Here is a 19,187-nt window from a genome sequence, read left to right on the forward strand (position 1 = left end):
CTTCATGTCTGTCTTTACCAAGGAAGAAGATGGTGCCAAAGTCATAGTGAAAAAGGAGGTAATTGAGAACTGGATGGGCTAAAAATTGAGAAGGAAAAGATGTGAGAAAGGCCAGTTGTATTTAAAGTTGATACGTCACCAGGACTGGATGGGATGCATCTGAGGACACTGAGGGAAGTAAGGGTGAAATTCAGGAGACGCTGGCCATAATCTTCCAATCCTCCTTAGATCAGGGGTGGTGCCAGAGGACTGGAGAATTGCATATGTTACGCCCTTGTTCAAGAAAGGATATAAGGAAAAATCCCAACAACTATAGGCCAGTCAGTTTAACCTCAGTAGTGGGAAAAGCTGTGGAAATGGCAATCTGGGACAAAATCCACTCATTTGCCAAATGTAAATTAATTAAGGAAGGCAGGGTTTATTTGTTAAAAGCAAATAGCGCTCAGCCAACTTGATGGAATGTTTTGATGTGGTAAGAGCGAGGGTTGTTGGGGGTGATGCAAGTGATGTGTATATGGACTTCTAAAAGGCATTTGATAGATTGTCACATAATGGGCTTGCCTGCAAAGTTGAAGCCCATGGAATAAAACTGGGACAGTGGTGACATAGATATGAAGCTAGCTGAGTGAAAGAAAACAGTAAGGCTGAAGGACGAGAAGAAGGTATGTTTAGGGTTCCCCAGGGCCTCAGTACTATGACCACTGCTTTTCTTAGAATATATTAATATCCCAGACTTGGGTGTACAGGACACAATCTCAAAATTTGCAGATGATACAGAGATCAGGATATTGCCTCCCAATAATTGGAGCGCTGAAAACCTCCTGCTGGATATAGTTGGTCACAGAGAGAAAATCTCATCTCTGACTTTAAAAAGCTCTGAGGACAATGGTTCATGTTTGCTCTCGCCCCCAGTCCTTAGATCTGTACAATTAACAACGAAAAAAGCTTTTGTGAAGCATCTTGGGACATTTTACTGTGTTTTAATGCAAATGAATATGTGTTTGTTTTTGTTTGATGCACGGTTAAAGACTCGATCCATTCTGTAATGGCTATATTATTATAATACTGGCTGCTCACTTTATTAACCCCTTCAGGTCCTTACCATCACCAGGCAGCAGGGATTGTGCTGCATCCTCATGAATGGCAGGACACGAGTCAAAGGAGTAGCCCGCCACCACGTGTCAATCGTCGGAAGAGCTACCCGTGTACAGATGGTGGCTTCAGCGAGGACGAGTGGGACAAGGCAGCTGGGTAAGAGATGGAGCTCCGTTCCCTCCCTGTTTAGCGCCGTCTTTCCACCACTGCCAAACCCCATTAAGTGCGTTTCACTTCAGTGTGTTGTGGGTGATGTTTATTCCAAATTTTGGTGCCCTCTCTCCCTTCTCTTCAGAAGGCAGTGACCTTTCACAGAGGGCACTGGCAATCCTTGGGTACCTCATCTGCATGCCCATTCTTCGTGTACCAGTCTAGACTACAGCATCCTCCCCCACAACCCCACCCCCCCCAGAAAGGGCAGGGACTGTGCTCCCATAGACAAACATGGAGATTTGAGAGCTGAGGTCAACCTCTTCTCATGCCCTGCCCAGGATTGCTCACAATTTGCAGCCTACTCAACTGTGCTGAGCATAACAGTTGAGCCTAATCATGTGCTGACCTGAGATACCCACACGCACAAACGTAGCCCTGGCTGCTGGATCCTGAGTAGGAATGACGTATTGGCTGATTTTTATTCGCCCTTCTCCCATCCCAGAGTGCTGAGGCAGTTTGTACAACCCCTTATACCATCCCATTACTGTGCACACTTCAAGGACTGAATTGTCAGGGTCTGAATGGAAAGAGTTTTCCAGTTGTTAAATGTACAGGCCTAAGGATTGGGGGTGAGAACAAATGTGAACCTTTGCCCTCGGAGTTTTTGAAAGTCAGAGAGGAGATTTTCTCTCTGTGACTAAACTATATCCAGCAGGAGGTTTTCAGTGCTCCAGTTATTGGGAGGCAATGTCCTGATGTCTTGTGCACTATGAGGCATTCCCTCAGTTTGATGGTATTTTCCCTTCCTCTTTTCACTTGAACACACAACCATAGACTTGGCTAGAAAAGACAGTGATATGTTGATGTTTTAATTGGATGTGTGGTGTTATGTGTGAAAGAACCGAGGGAATGCTGAGATTGGCAGGAGTAGTGCACTGGAAACCTCAACCAGGTCAATCAAATGAGCATTCTTGCAGTTAAGTCCTGTGTGAGACTGTGTGAATGGGATGTTGCTTTAAACAGAGCCTGAGGAAGTAGCTTGGACGAGTTGCAATCGTGACAACATGAGCAAACTATGGACCATCGCCCCACCACCACCACCATACACACTCAACCCAGCGAGTGATTCTCTTTCAGTTCAATCACACACCGCTGGCTCAATGCCTACCCTCTATCTGAAACCCAATCTCACCATTCTTCTTTATTAAGCATCTCATGCTCCATAGACCCTCCTACACCTGTGTACTGTGAAGCCTCTCAGCCTGCCTCATTGTACCATTCTATCTGTTACAGACAGGGATGAGAGAGAACTGAAACCTTTGTTTCCTTCCCTTACTGTCTGTAATCTGTGTGCTTTTTGGGTGTTTCCTAACCCTTGACTGTATGGCCAATTGGAATAACCAGAAGCACGCTTTTCATAGGTTCAAATAAAGGGGTTTATTTATTCACACGTTCACCTAAAAAGCTAATGCTACCTCACTCATTCACACACACATACGCAAACTCAAGGAAAGTACAGTTAAAGTGGATAGTGCACATTTACAAGTTACAAACAAAGGAATAGTTCGTAAGTCAAGTGATTGTCTCGCCTTGGTGCAGGCCTGATAAAGATGAGCTTCTTTTCCACTCTTAAAGTGTAGCCAGGTGAATGCAATAACCAAAGTCACATAGCAAAGTTGTTGCAGGATTCCCTCAAAGAGGTGGCGTTCCAGCAGTTCACAAAGTTAGTTGCTTTAGACTTATAAGAGGTCAGTCTCCTGAACTGGTGGACTTGTAGAGGGATAGGCTTTGAGACCCTATGATGTTGCAGTCTCCAGTCATAGACACAGACGCAGCTGCCTTTGTTGCTGCTGATGTTTCTTGCTGTGTTGTCTGCAGACTGACTGGTTTCGTCCTCATTCTTGGGGGGAATTAATATTTGTAGTCAGTTTCACTCATGTGATCACATAATCAATACATCTATTGTCTACCCAGAATGATTTGAAGTTAGAAGCCATTGCTACACAATGGGGGATGGATGGTGGCCATTCACACCTCTTATGATGAACTGGTTTCTCTTAAGCTCTGTTTGTTAAGCTTCGAGTTCAACATAGTAGGTCTGGGAGTCCATGGATTTTGAGGTTTGGGTAAGTCCACAAACAATAGCAAGTGTGAATTCCATGAATGGTTTCATTCTTGGTATGTCCATTCACGGGAGGCCCTACAACTACAGTTATTCAATTAAGAACTTTCCAGAGACTTGGGATACCCCTGAATCTGTGTAGAAATTGCAAAAGTCACCTGACCCTTGGCAGCCAAAATAGCAGCCTTTTAATGTCCATTTTTAAAAGAAAAGGCTGCTCCAGAAAATTCTACATTGAATATAATCCATGTTTATGAATATAACATACCTTTACTGGTCATGACATTGCTCTTCTACACTGAAGAGGTTGTGTGTCCTCTGAATCTTGCATTTCACCTGTTAATTGGGACAAGCTACAAATCTTTCCACAGCTTACATTAGGTCATTCTTGCACTTGTTCTCATTATGTTCCCAAACTGCCACTCTTCTGAAATACTTTGATTCTGATATCAGCACTAATCAGAGCTGGTTCTTACAGTCTGCCGATAAATATACTCCTGGTATATGATGCTCTAGTGGACAATGCTGATGGCACTAGATGCAGGAAAGGCTTTGGGCCCTGAAAGCAACCTGACAGTCATACTGGAGATTTGTGCTCCAGGACTAGCTGCATCCCTAGCCAAACTGTTCCAATGCAGCTACAACACTAGCATCTACCTGACAATGTGGAAAATTGCCCAGCCATGGCTTCTCCACAAAAAGCAGGACAAGACTAATCTGGACAATTATCACCCTATCAGCCTCCTCTCAATGATCAGCAAAGAAATGGAAGGGGACATCAACAGTGCTATCAAGCGGCACTTCCTCAGCATAACCTGCTCACTGAATTTGGGTTCCACAAGGGCCACTTAGGACCTGACCTCACCACATTTGTCCAAACATGGACAACAGAGCTGAACTCCCGAGGTGAGGTGAGAGTGACTGCTCTTGACATCAAGGCAGCATTTGGCCAAGTGTGGCATCAAGGAGCCCTAGCAAAACTGGCGTCAACTGGAATCAGGGAGAAAACTCTCCACTGGTTGGAGTCATATCTAGCACAAAGGAAGATGGTTGTGGTTGTTGAAGGTCAATCATCTCAGTCCCGGGATATCGCTGCAGGAGTTCCTTAGGGTAGTGTCCTCGGCCCAACCATCTTCAGCAGCTTCATCAATGTGTTTCCACCATCATAAGGTCAGAAATGTTAGCTGATGATTGCGCAGTGTTCAATGCCATTTGTGACTTCTCAGATACTGAAGCAGTCTGTGTCTGCATGCAGCAAGATCTGGACAACATTCAGGGGTTGGGTTGATAAGTAACATTTGCGCCATGCAAGTGCCAGGCACTGACCATCTCCAACAAGAGGGCATCTAACCAACCCCCACTGATGTTCAACAGCATTACCATTGCTGAATTCCCTTACCGTCAACATTCTGAGGGTTACCAGCCACATAGATACTGTGTCTACAAGAGCAGGTCAAAGGCTGGGGAATCTGCAGCAAGTAACTCAACTTCTGGCTCTCCAAAGGCACAAGTCAGGAGTGTGATAGAATACTCTCCACTTGCCTGGATGAGTGCAGCTCCAACAACACAAGAAGTTTGTCACCATCAAGGGCAAAGCAGCCTGCTTGATCGGCATCCCATCCATCACCTTAAACACTCACTCCCCTCATGATCGCCACACAGTGGCCGCAGTGTGTACCATCTACAACATGCATTACAACAGCTCACCAAGCTTCCTTCGACAGCACCTTTCAAAGTTGTGACCTGTGACCTGTACTACCTAAAAGGACAAGGGCAGCAGTGCATGGGAATACCACCACCTGCCAGTTCCTTTCCAAATCACAGACCATCCTGGCTTGGAACTATATCGCTGTTCTTTCACTATCACTGGGTCAAAAACCTGGAAATTACTGTGGGTGTATATACACCAAATGGAGTGCAGCGGTTTGAGGTGGCGGTGCACTACCCCCTTCTCGAGGACAATTAGGAATCAGCAACAAATGCTGACCTTGCCAGCAATGCTCACATCCCAGGAATGAATATATCTAAAAAAAAAGGCAGGTATAAAAAGAACACAGAAAAAACCCAAAGCTTAGTTTGCATGCTGTTGGATACAAAAATGTAAGATGTTTGGGGGCTTCAGTGGAGGAAAGGAACCTCCTTCACATCCCTGTCGCTTAACGGATGGGCTCCAACTGGGATCTTTGCAACCTCCTGGCACCTTAGTGCCACCATGGCAGTCTCAGGAAGCTGCGGTAACACAGGCAGATGGCAGGGCGATCCACCAGTGCCCTAGGCCTTATCCCTATTCCATGGGAAATGCAGGTGCAGTGCTGAGATAGCTGGAGACCTTGCTGCCTGAATTCACCATCATTCTGTGTTGGCATCCCCACAGATTGTGGAGGGGATTGCAGAGGAGGACTCCATTTAGTACAAGGCCGCAACCTATTGAACCAGTCGTTCAGAAAGGGAACATTCAAATTGCATTGCTGAACAAAGAGACATGATGTCAAAACTTTGCATCTTGCACTCACCAGGACAGAATGACAGGAATGCCAAATTTAAAAGGGAATAACAATTCATACAGCGTGAGAACAGGGTGCTGATTGGTTGGCAAGTGGACTCTGGTACAGGCTTTGCCATAGAGAATGCACCAGGGAACAGATATCCCCCAAGCTTTTGTTTAAATTCAAACCAGGCAAATGAACAATATGGTATATAAATTTCAGTGCCGGTTGTGATACCGGGTATGTAGGCTGTACGTCCCAACGACTGGCGGATCACAGCAAACAGCATGTCCCTTTGGCTGTTTGCAACAGGCAGAGTACTGACCGTACTCAACCAGTCCGTGCTTCTAAAACTCAGAACATGGTGTCCAACAATAGATTCCATGCTTGGACAGCACTTGTTGAACAATCCTGATTGTGCTAAGAATTGAACAAACAACCAATTTAAGATTATCAGTCAGGCTCACAATGTGGTTCACTTATGCTGCTAGAAGCTACATATTTTCATACGCAGGGCTCTGTCATTTGTGAACAGAAAGAATATGTCCAGGTATTGCACCTTTTTCAACTAAACAAAAGTTTGGGGGACAACTGTTCCCTGGTGCATTCCCTATGTCAATGCCTCTACCTATCAGAGCCCACTTGCTAACCACCCTTTTTTCATGCTCTATAAATTGATGTTCCCTTTGAGATTTGGCATTCTAGCGATTCTGTGCTGATGAGTGCAAGATGAAAAGCTTAGACAGCGTGTCTCTTTTTTCATCAATGCTCTAGTCACTTGGTAGTACAGAACTTTTCAAGATGATGGTATGTTCTGGGATCATTTGGGTAATTAGAGAGAATTACAAAGTGTCCATTGATCTGTACAGATGGCATCGATAGTCCCTCAGGTTGAACCTTATTCAGTGCCCAGGAATTATATAAAGACACCAGCACGGTGTTACTCCAGTAAGCTTTCCTCGTATTTATTGTAACATTGGCAGTGTTTCGGGCATGACGGGGGAAACAGTTAGAAACTTTCCCGTTCAAGGCAGATGAACCATCCAGTCTCCAGGCCAACATGACCTCTGTTCTCCATCCACATTTCCCACCAAAAGTACCTTTTTTTTATTGGATCCAAGAAATGTTCACTGCCCTCCCCTCTCATTTAATCCACCATTGCACTTGGAAGTTTATTTCTCCTGCAGACCAGCTTGTTGTTATCATATTTGCTCAGTAGTTTCTGGGCAGGGACAAAAATCTGGTGTGCTGAAGTGTTGGACATCACAAACAGGATCCATCCTATCCTCCCTCATTCAATTTATTGGAAGGAAAGTTGGGCATGTTCTGTTACTGGTGTGTTCCGCTCCAGAAGATTCTGCACACCATTGAAGGACATGAAGCATTTTCTAGAAGTTTCCACAAGTTACTTGTTTCTATGGTTCAATGACCCAAGACAAACCAGTGGCTGCCTGATTCAATAGTAAGGTGCATCCAAAGCACTAGAGACTTATAGGGGAAAGGTCAATCCTGATCTAACAGTGCCATTCTATAGCCTGCTTTCTGAGCAGCTTTCAATGGGGAACTAATTGATGCACAACAATGCCACATGAAGTAATCCTGACATATTCATTAAGCAATATTGTCTGCACTTGGTACCAAAGAGCATGTCTGTCCCAGTCACTGTTTTCATGGCTCCTTGTAACAATTCTGAATTTGTGTTTTGTTGATATCTTTCTACAATGTGTGCAGGTTTACTAACAGAGTGTTTACCCACCTTGAATGACCTTCCTCATTCTTCGAATGATATGCAGCTTCCTCATACCATCAGCTCATCCTATCAGGCCCTACAGGAAAATTCATTTTGTAATTAGGCACTTGACCCTAAGTCACAGTTGAGTCTGAGGTAAAAATAAACTGGTACAACATTAGGAGGTTGCAGTAAATTGGAGCAGGACATATATATATATATATATATATATATATATACACCTATATATAGCGCCTCCTATCTGTCACTTTACAATGGCATTTTATATTGTGAGCTAACCTCCTGCTTTACCCAGAACTAATCAGGTTAGAACCAACGTGTGTGGAGGATGCAAATCATTTGAAGAGTGAAGACCCCTGCAGTGTAAGTAGTTGATTTTGTTTTGCTGTGGGGTGGGGTGGGGTGAGGCAGGGAGGGAGACATTGTTTAGAGCAAAGGATGCTGAAGCGGATGATCTTCTCCAGTGTTTTCAATCCGGGTTGTGGATTGTGATGATGGGCAACAATCTACTGTTCCATAATACAATGGGACCTGAACCTCTGAACTCACCATCTTAAATCCTGGGGTCAAAAAAGGTGCCAGAGGTGGCTAGGTCCTCTCCCAAAAGACAGGGAGGGAGAGTTGGAGGATAGAAGGCATCGCAGCACACTCCTATCCTCATATTACTGATTTCCCAATGCATAACCCAGGGGGTCACTGATAACAGTCACTGTGCTCCCTATTGCCGCCGACCGGATAGGCTATGGGATGGAACCTTCGAGCCTTCTGATCTCCGTGGCTGAAGAACTCGCTGAGGGAATTGTTCACAGTTGTCCTCTTTAATGTTTAAAGAGATAGGTGCACAGCTTTCTCACAGCCGATGCACTGGGGTCAGAAGGCACACAGGGCAGATCCACCTCCTGTGCTCTCATTTGGGGTGTTGCACATGGTGAGGTGCATGGGGAGGAAGGGCTGAGGCCCTGCTGGACCCAAGACAAGAAGAGGGTGTAGGTGATGGGGGAGCTGGGACATTGATATGAATCAAGTGTGAGGGAGCTGGGTGGGTTAGAGAGCACACAGAGCTCAGTTTTCAAAAATAAAATTGCAGAATTTTGTGGGTGCTTTCTACTTTCGAAATTTCCACGTATCTCAGAAAAAGGAAACCAATTGGCTGGTTCACAACTGCTGAACCAAGGGCCTATGAAAGCTCACTGAGGGAAGATAGAAGGAGGATGGAAGAAGGATGGAGGGAGGAAAGCAGTGATTTATAAGTATTGTGGAGGAGGAAGGACAAAAACGCCTAGAGTACTGAAGAGTTCTAAAGCTTAAAGAGGGAAAACTGTGTGCCTATCTCTTTAGATAATAAATACTAAAGAGGGTAATTATCAATTGTTTGATGCAGTCAAACCTCTCTCTCTAACCACCCACCTTCTTACATTGCCTAAACTCCTCCCCTTCCCCCCCATGTACAGGTCTTATTACTGATCACACAGCTTGTAGAGTATGCTGCACCCCACCTTTGGGTCACTGTGTGTGCATGTGTTGTTATGTGTGAATCTGATAGCTCACAGTTTCTTACTGTCCTCATTATTTCTCCCTCCCTTCACCCTGTTGTCTGTTACATTGTCTTTGTTCTTTTTCTCTTCCCAGGTTGTCTGTGTCTCAGCTCTGAGCTCTTTTCCCATCAGCCTTCTTAACTAAACGTCTGGGAGGCTCCCGGCTCCCCTCCACTCCCCACCCCACTCCTTGACTTTTGCTTCTTCTGTGTTTCATCAAAACCAAACCGAGACCCAGATCATTTCCTCATGATGTCTTTTTTTTGGCCGATCTCTTTTGCTTCTCTTGTTTGTTTCCCAAGGCTCTCTCCTTGCTAAAAGGCATCACCTTTGCCTGCACTGCATGTGCCCATCTCCAGAATCCTATGGAACTGTGTTTGCCTCACTCTTTTCTCTTCCCTTCCTTTGTCAATTCTCCTCTCTGTGTGTCCAAATGTGAAGATTGGCAGTTTTCCAGCCCTCTCCCCCACCCCCACCTTTCCTACCCGCCTGCTGTCTCCTCTCTCCCGGTTCAGTTCAGACAGTAAGAGAAGCGTGACCTTTGCCCCATGGCGCTGAAGGCATAGAGTTGAAGATACTGACACTTTGGTTCGTACGTTAAACAGATACCTTAGCAACCACAACGGACCCGAACAAGACCAGGAAGACAATTTTTGGTCTCAGGCTCTGGAAGATTTAGAAACATGTGGACAATCGGAACTGTTAAGAGAAATTGAGGTAACTTTACTCTTGTCATTGTTGTTCTGCTTCAGTAAAGTCATGGCTTCTCCTTTGATGGCCTCTGCCAGTGTGAGGCTTTGACCTCCCCCCGCACCTTGGGTGCCCGCTTTGTTTTGCTGGTGGGGAGGGGGGTGTTGGGGCTGGTGGTTATTTGGGCAAGCTCACTTTGCTACCCTGAATGACAGGTGGTACCACTGGCCTATGTGGGCAGGGTGGAGGTGGGTGGTGGCCAATTGGTGAGTAGATGAGGACAGGCTCTGACTTGAGGAAGGATCATGCATGCTCGATACCAGTGGGAGACCATTGCCAGTGCAGCGATATCACGGCACATGAGGGCAAGGGGAAAACTAGAGAGGCAGAAAGAACGTGAAGCGAGTCCGCCTTACTCAGGGAAAGATGTGGCAATACTAGGATTACAGTGAAGTGCCTGTCCCCAGAATCCTGGGACCAATGGATCCGTGTATACCGTCGCCCCTCCCCTTTCACTGCTGATTTTCACTTCACTGTGACGACAGATTTGAAAAGGTTCAAACTGCTGGGAGATTAAGGAAAATACTTGCATTTATTTAGCATTTTCATAAACTCAGGACATCTCAAAGCGCTTCACCACCAGTGACGGACTTTTGCAGTATAGTCACTGTTGGCATGTAGAGAAACATGGCAACCAATTTTCTCAAAGCAAGTTCCCACAAACGGAAGTGAGATTAATAGGCAGATAATCTGCTTCAGTGATGTTTTTTCAGAGTTAAATATTGGTCAGTATACCAGGGAAAATGCCTCCACTCTTCTCAGGAAGGCAGCACTCCCTGAGCAGGAACTGCTTCAAACCTGCTCCAACATCCAGTTATATCAGAGTTGATCTCTATCTCAATTTCATTCACTCATCTATGCTCCATATCCCTTAACATGAACATTAGAGAAGCATTGACATTTGAAAGCAATATTGACATATTTATCACAACATTGATACCACAATGAAACATTCGCCTCGATTATGGGTGCTGGCCCAGTGAATGGGCTTTGAACCCAATATCGCCTGATTCTGAGAAGCGCCAAAATCCACTGAGTTAACATTGATAGATGGAAATTAAGCCCTTATATTTACTACTGTAAAGATGATTATGGTTTAGTTGTATCCCACTACTTAATACAAGATGGGATACAGGCTGTGGAGATCTGGGCGAGCTGGAGTTTGTCTTAGGTGGAACTGGGTAGCTGAACCCGAAGGAGAAGTTTGCGAAGTTTAGCCTGAAAATTGCCATAGGTACAGCCAGGTTGAATCTCCCCCCAGCACTTCACTTACCCTCCCCCACTCCTCTTCTGCTTCTTCTGTGTTTCATCAGTACAAACCAAACCAAAACCCAGACCATTTCCTCACTTTTTGGCCGATTTCTTGTTTGTTTCCCAAATGGCTCTCTGATGGAAGCAGGTGCTGCCACAGGGCTGGAATTAGGCCACCTTTGTAACAGATTGTGCTCAAAGCTCAGCTCAAGGTCAAACGGGACAATTCACTGGTAAACATGATGAAACTATGTTTTGGTGTCACAAGTGAAATGGAGGTTCTGAACAAGGATGGTGGCTGGTGAGGTGGTCAAAGGGAAGATCCTTTTCCTGCTGGAGAAGAGGAGCTTTGGATTGGTCTTGGTCTTCAAGCTGGTCAGGAAAAGAATTTGACAAAGGAGCGAAAGAGATTGCTTGAGGTGGACAAACCAAGTGGGTGACCAGCTGTACTGGAGGGTGAGGGTGAGCCATTGGGATTTGTATCAGGGAAACAGAGTGGTTGCCCATATGGCTAGATATTTAATGGGAATGAGGGAGTCCAAAGCAGGAGCACAGGGGCTTTTGAGAAGGTCGGCCAAGATGCAGCCCCTGCACAAGATAGAGAGGATGGTAATTTAATTTTTCATAGGATGTGGAATCACTGGCAAGGCCAGCTTTTGTTGCCCATTCCTAATTGCCCATGAACTGAGTGACTTGCTAGGCCATTTGAGAGGGCAGTTAAGAGTCAATCACATTGCTATGGTCTGGAGGCCAGACCAGGTAAGGACAGTAGATGTTCTTAGTGAGCTAGATGGGCTTTGGCAACAATCAATGATAGACTAGTTTTCAAATCCAAATTTTATTAATCTTTATTTAAATTCCACCAGTGGCTGTGATGGTGGGATTTGAACCCATGTCCTTAGAGAATTAGCCTGGGGCCTCTGGATTACTGGCCGAGTGACATCACCACTACACCACCATCTCCACCCCGCTCTCTACAAACTGTGAGGTAGTTATTTTCCCCCAGTAGTGGGGTGTAACGAGTACTGTATAGATAAAGCAACTGCACTGTGTTCCAGTCTGTAACTCACTCCTGAGTCTCCATTATGCTATTTATAAACCATCTGAACCTCTCCGTGGTATTTGTTCATTATGTAGAACGTGGACATACTATCTCTTACCTGTAGAGGATGCTGTAATTTAAGCATCCCAGCGCTATTGAATGGCTGCTACTGATTACCACATTGCAGTGTGAGTGAGACTGAGTACAGTGCTGTGCCTAGTTATAATCCACTTTTTTTTTTACCTTAAATCGAGATTAATATTATTTGCTCCCCTGTCTCCCAGCACTGCAGCAAACTATTCACTACCTCTGTTTTTTCCCCAGTTCATTGCTAAGCTTCAATTGTGTTGTCCAACTCACACATCTTTTTAAAATTCTTCAAGTATATCTTATCAAAAAAATTAGATTTTGTTTCCTCCTGCCAATTTTCCCCCTTGCTGCTGTTTCTCCTGGCATGGAGTTATCATCGGAAACTCTTCTCCAGTACACCATGTGCCATAGTGGGATTTGAACCCATGTCACCAAAGCATCAGCCTGGACCTTTGGATTGGTAGTCCATTGACATTGCCACTAAGCCACTGTCTTCTGAAACTCACACAGTGAGCTAATAGCTAGCGTGTCTCCATCTGTAGCTTAGATGTCCACTTCCAGAAACCCCAAACCAGAGACTCGAGCACAAGATCTAGACTGACACTCCAGTGCAGTACTGAGGGAATGCTGCACTGTTGGAGGTGACACTTGAGTCCCCTTTCTTGGCGGAAGCAATATATCTTATCTCAGGTACTACATTAAAGAAGCAACTCTCCCTGGTGTCCTGGTCAACATTTACCCCTCAACCAACATGACTAAAAACGCAGATATTCGGATCATTTATCATGTTGCTGTTTGTATGAGCTTACAGTGTGTAAATTGGTTGCTGTTTCTCACTACATTACAGCAGTACCTACACTTCAAGGAAAATGAATTCATTTGTTATAACATACTTTGGGATTTGCTCAGGTCAGCATACGCAAGCTCTTTAATTCTTCTTAAATGTGGTGAGACCCAGAGATTGAACAGAGATACCTTGTTGCAGCACTCCAATGTACTAAGTATCTCACGCGTAGCTGGGTGATATCCTCATCTGCAGTGAGTGTGGAAATACAAAGTCAAGACCCTGTCTCAGATAATAAGTCACCAGTCATTGGACATCGAGTATTAGACCAGCTAAAGGAACGGTTTCAAAGGGGCTGGGCTTTTGTGTTGGGCTTGGGAAATGCAAGTTGGGCCATTTCCTGAGTTCGGAAATCTGAGCCTGTCACCTCTACCAATACTTGCCCCACTTTTGTCTTCTGGAGATGTGGGTGGGCAGGGTTTACATTTTCTGAGGCCTGAGACAGTATCAGAGGAGCGTGGATGCTGATGCCGGCAGATTAGAAGGCCCGCCTCAGTTTGCTGGGACACTGGCCCAGCTCTCCAACATAGTTCTTACAGCCCCAGCCCTCACCTCTAACCCTTTCAACCCCCGTCATCCCACCACCTATGTCTCTTCACACTCCCTCCATGCCTCCTCATACACCCCTTCATCCTTCCATGCTCCAGACCCATGCCCCCTCACACTCACCTTGACCCTTCCAAGCCCCCATACTCCCTCCATGCCCCCTCATACTCCCCTAACCCCTCCATTCCCCCTCATATTCCCTTTTCCTCCTCCAAGCCCCTCCATGCCCCCATGCCCTCTCATACCCTCTTACCCATTCTATGTCCCCATGTGTTCTCCATAGCCACTGACCCAGTATCTACTGTGGGCAGAGTTCAGGATGTCTTTGAAATGCACATTAAAAAAGATAAACCTGCAATATTTTAATAGAGCTGTCATATTCAAAGACACTTCATTCTGCATAAAACTTTCATCCATGAAACCATTGAAAAATATAAATTCCGTCAAGTGGTCAACCTGTTGTAAAATCAAACACTTATCCAGTTACAACATCAGAGATATACTCCTTTTATTCTGCCAGTAAAAATGTGAGCACAGCAACACCTCCCACCAAAATATGCCAGGAGAGTTTCTCAATATATTTTTCCACAGTTTTGGATATGTTATGTCAGTTTATCCATTGGGGAGTACTGTAATGCATGCCAACACTTACACAATTGTGTTCAATGTAATGGTCAACTTACCTTTGCAGGACAGAGTCCTGTGATCAATCACTGCATTAAAAACAAATCTAAATTACAAAATGGCTTCTAATACTGACATTTGAAGGTGTGAAAACATTTAACACTTACCTGTCAGAACATTCTAGATGCCTTAGCAGGCTTCTCCCAGTGGTCACAAACTCTCAAACCTGGCAGGGTTGATCAGGGCTTCCGGAACCCCCCACAGCACATGAAAATAGCATGGGGAAGGAAATTTTAATTTCCCTGGGTGCTCACAATGCAACCCTGACCTCAGAAGAGGTGCGTGCGGGACTTATACTCAAGGCCTTCCCAATCTGTGAAAAAGCCACACAGCAATAGCGTGGGTCAGGAAGGCACTGCAAATTGGAATTTCCAGTCAAAACTCCTAATTTATTTACTTACCCATCCCCATTCCCACCTCCATCCAGAGGCAAAGATCTGGCCCAAGGAGTGGATTTATCGGTCAGAGAAAACTTTGCAAGCTAGAGTTCTTTTCTGTAGGAAGAGAAGACTGTGAGGTGACCTGATGGAAGTCTATAAAATGATAAAACCTATTTAATAGGGTAGCTATACAGGATGTCCCAAAGAACTTTACAGTTATCCCTCCTTCTGCAGGAGACCAAAACTCAGGGTCATAAGTATTTAGATAGTCAGCAATAAATCCAATAAGTGAATTCTGGAGAAACTTCTTTGCTCAGAGAGTGGTGAGAGTGTGGAACTTGTTGCGACAGCAGAGATGAATAGCATAGGCTCATTAGATTGGTCTCTGGGATGAGGGGGTTGTCCTATGATGAGAGGCGGAGTAAATTGGGTCTATATTCTCTGGAGTTTAGAAGAACGAGAGGTGATCTCATTGGAACCTACAAAATTCTGAAGGGGCTTTATACGATGGACACTAAGAGATTGTCTCCGCTGGTCGGGGAACCTAAAACATGAGGGCGCAGTATCGGGATAAGGGGCTGACCTTTTAGGACTGAGATGAGGAGAAATTTCTTCACTCAAAGGGTTGTGAATCTTTGGAATTCTCTACTCCAGAGGGTTGTGGATGTTCCATCTTGAATACGTTTAAGGCTGAGATAGAAAGATTGTTGGTCTCGCAGGGAATGAAGGATATGGGAAGCGGGTGGTAAAAAGGAGTTGAAGCTGAAAATCAACCATGATCATACTGAATGGGGCGCAGGCTCGACAGGTTATGTGGTCTACTCCTGCTCCCATTTGTTGTGTTCTTGTGTTCATAGGCGCCTTTAAGAAGGAAGTAGCTAAATACATGAGGGAAAAAGGAATAGACATGTGTTCTGATAAAGTGAGATGAAGTAGGATGACAGGGTCCTGGTGTAGATTATAAACATCAGCACACACCAGCTGGGTCAAATTGCTGGGTTCTGTGCTGTACGTTTTTTTTAATTCTACATAAGTTATCAAGTTCATTATTCTTTTCAGAATTGAATCAGTAACAGCACTTTCTTCCCTTTCACTCTACCTCAAAGCTGTCCCCTGAGATACCAGGGTAAATTTTCATCTTACTGCCTGAGCCTAACACTGGTTGTGCAGGTGGGTTATCATCATAGAAACCTCCCACTTTCAATATCTGGCAGTCAGTCTGCATTAGCGGTTTGGCACCCAGATGCCAAGTTGAAAACGTGTTCTAAGTAGCCTTATACCCCTGACGCCTCCAGACTCTTCATGGGCAGTATAGCTCCCAATTATTTTAAAGATACGTAAATGTAAAGGGTATCAAACTATGGGTGGAATGTTACAGCCCCCTTGGGAGTGGGCTGCCCGATGGAAGGGCGGGCGGTGGGGGGTGTCTGTAAAATCTGCTGCCGTGGTGATGCCACCATGTCCGTCACCTACCTGCCTCCACTAGGATTTTACCAGCTGTAGCCTGTCCCCCCTTACAACAATTAACAGCCAATTAAGGGCCCTTCCCACCACCACTGGTTTTTTACTAGTGGCAGGAGGTGTCAGTGCCACATGGCGAGGCCATCAGGTAAAACCTGCTGGGAGGGATCCTCCTGTTCAGGCACCCTGTGCCCAATGGAGGCCTCTCCCCACAGTACCCCAGACCACGCCCACCCCCCTCACCCTCTATCCCGGCATGTTCAACCCCCCACCACCAGCCGCTAGGCACCCCCCCCAACCTGACAGTCCCAGCCTCCCACTCACTGGGGCCTGACAGTCTGGTTATGGTGAATTCCCAGGTCTCCAGCAACATGGCTGCTTGATATTGGGGACAGCCTGTCGCCCCAGCAGTGGCCATTGATCCCACTGGTCCTGCTGGGGCAAGAGAACTGCTGGCCATCTGATTGGCTGACAGCTCTCTGAGGCAGGTCATCCTCCCAGATAGGAGCAGAAGTTCTGCCCTGAGCCAATTAATGGCCCCTCCATTGGCTTTTAAATCACTGCAGGGTGACCCAGCCTAGCAAAGGTGGGCTCACCCCTGTGGGGGGAAACCACCACCTCCAACTAAATTTCCGGCTTGTACACTCATAGGATTCAACTCTGCCCACAAACACAGCCTCCAAGCAAATATGTATAGTAAACAGGTTGTTTGTGGTTGAATGGAGTGATTTGATCCAAATGATTGATCTGCAAGCAGGTCCCCATCTAAGAACAGTGGCAACAATCCATTCACGTATCTCACTGTGCATATCAGTGTGAAAGACCATAATATATAACCCATTCAGTGTGCTGACATAGCTACCAGCAGTCGATTCCAACCCAGTTGTGCAATGTGACCAACAAGAATGAAGCCATTAAATAATGCAGCATGGATTGAAATGCTTCATGGCTCGGTTGCTGATTGAATCGTCAGAAGCCTGAGGCAAAAGCAAAATACTGCGGATGCTTGAAATCTGAAACAAAAACAAAAGTTGCTGGAAAAACTCAGCAGGTCTGACAGCATCTGTGGAGAGAAAGACAGGGTTAACTCTGTCTTTCTCTCCACAGAGGCCTGAGGCATTTGTGCATTCGCATTGCTCGTTAATCAGAGATTAACTAAAAGTGCCACCATCGGTACTGAATGTCCCCTAAATGGATATCACCATTGTTAAAAACCCCTCACCTCTGTCTTTTTGTCAGTGTAGAATTCCAGATGTAAGTGTGAAAAAGGGAAGTCTCTTTGTACCTAGACGTTTACAATGTCTCCCTGCTCACACATGGTTGTTCCATTTGGAGTGTTGACCTGCTGTTGTCATGCACACCATCATAATCCAAATAGAGGAGCCAGGATGTTTGGACGTGAGATCACAAAACACTTTTTCACACAGAGCAGTGAAGGTCTGAAACTGTCCCCTTCAAAAAGCTATCAATACAGATACAGAGGATTAAGGTGTGATTTAATTGGGGTGTTTAAGATGATTAAAGGAATTGATAAGGTAGATGGAGAGAAACTATTTCCGCTGTTGGGGGAGATCAGAACAAGGATAACCTTGAAATTAGAGCTCAGCTGTTCAGGAGTGATGTCAGGAAGGACTTCACACAATTTGATAGAGGTGTTCGAAATCATGAGGGGGCTGGATCGAGTGGACAGGGAGAAACTGTTCCTTCTCATAAAAGGATTGAAAACGAGAGGGCACAGATTTAAAGTGATTTGCAAAAGAAGCAAATGTGACGTGAGGAAAATCTTTTTCACACAACAAGTGGTTCGAGTCTAGGATGCATTGCCTAGAAGTGTGGTGGAGGCAGGTTCATGCGAGGCATTCAGGGGTCATTAGGTGATTGTTTGAATATAAACAATGTGCAAGGGTATGGGGAAAAAGCAGGATAATGGCACTAAGCCAAGATGCTCATTTGGAGCAAAAACAGAATTACCTGGAAAAACTCAGCAAGTCCGGCAGCATCGGCGGAGAAGAAAAAAGTTGATGTTTCGAGTCCTCATGACCCTTCAACAGAACTAGGTGAATCCAAGGAGAGGGGTAAAATATAAGCTGGTTTAAGGTGGGGGTGGAGGGGTGGGGGTTGGGTGGGGGGGGTGGGGGGAGAAGTTGGGGGGGCTGCTGGTGTGGTTGTAGGGACAAGCAAGCAGTAATAGAAGCAGATAATCAAAAGATGTCACAGACAAAAGAACAAAAGAACAAAGAAGGTGTTGAAGTTGGTGATATTATCTAAACGAATGTGCTAATTAAGAATGGATGGCAGGACACTCAAGGTACAGCTCTAGTGGGGGTGAGGTGGAAAGACTAGCAGGGCATAAAAGATTTACAAATAATGGAAATAGGTGGGAAAAGAAAAATCTATAAATTATTGGAAAAAAACGAAAGGAAGGGGGAAGAAACAGAAAGGGGGTGGGGATGGAGGAGGGAGTTCAAGATCTAAAGTTGTTGAATTCAATATTCAGTCCGGAAGGCTGTAAAGTGCCTAGTCGGAAGATGAGGTGCTGTTCCTCCAGTTTGTGTTGAGCTTCACTGGAACAATGCAGCAAGCCAAGGACAGACATGTGGGCAAGAGAGCAGGGTGGAGTGTTAAAATGGCAAGCGACAGGGAGGTTTGGGTCATTCTTGTGGACAGACTGCAGGTGTTCTGCAAAGCGGTCACTCAGTTTACGTTTGGTCTCTCCAATGTAGAGGAGACCGCATTGGGAGCAACAAATTCAGTAGACTAAGTTGGGGGAAATGCAAGTGAAAAGCTGCTTCACTTGAAAGGAGTGTTTGGGCCCTTGGATGGTGAGGAGAGAGGAAGTGAAGGGGCAGGTGTTGCATCTTTTGCGTGGGCATGGGGAGGTGGCATAGGTGGGGGTTGAGGAGTAGGGGGTGATGGAGGAGTGGACCAGGGTGTCCCAGAGGGAACGAACCCTACAGAATGCCGCCGGTGGGGGTGAAGGGAAGATGCGTTTGGTGGT

At 45.5% G+C, this 19,187-nt stretch overlaps 1 protein-coding gene across 1 annotated transcript in view; it reads left to right on the top strand.

The window, feature by feature from the left end:
• Positions 1–19,187, top strand: part of grip2b (glutamate receptor interacting protein 2b) — a 178,830-nt gene that overhangs the window by 146,434 nt on the left and 13,209 nt on the right. The window contains exons 19-20 of the mRNA XM_041191848.1: positions 1,095–1,251; positions 9,747–9,858. Of these exons, the coding sequence (XP_041047782.1) occupies positions 1,095–1,251; positions 9,747–9,858 (269 nt within the window). The remainder of the gene's footprint in view (positions 1–1,094; positions 1,252–9,746; positions 9,859–19,187) is intronic.

The sequence above is a fragment of the Carcharodon carcharias genome, chromosome 7 (assembly GCF_017639515.1).
Source record: "Carcharodon carcharias isolate sCarCar2 chromosome 7, sCarCar2.pri, whole genome shotgun sequence".
NCBI lineage: Eukaryota > Metazoa > Chordata > Chondrichthyes > Lamniformes > Lamnidae > Carcharodon > Carcharodon carcharias.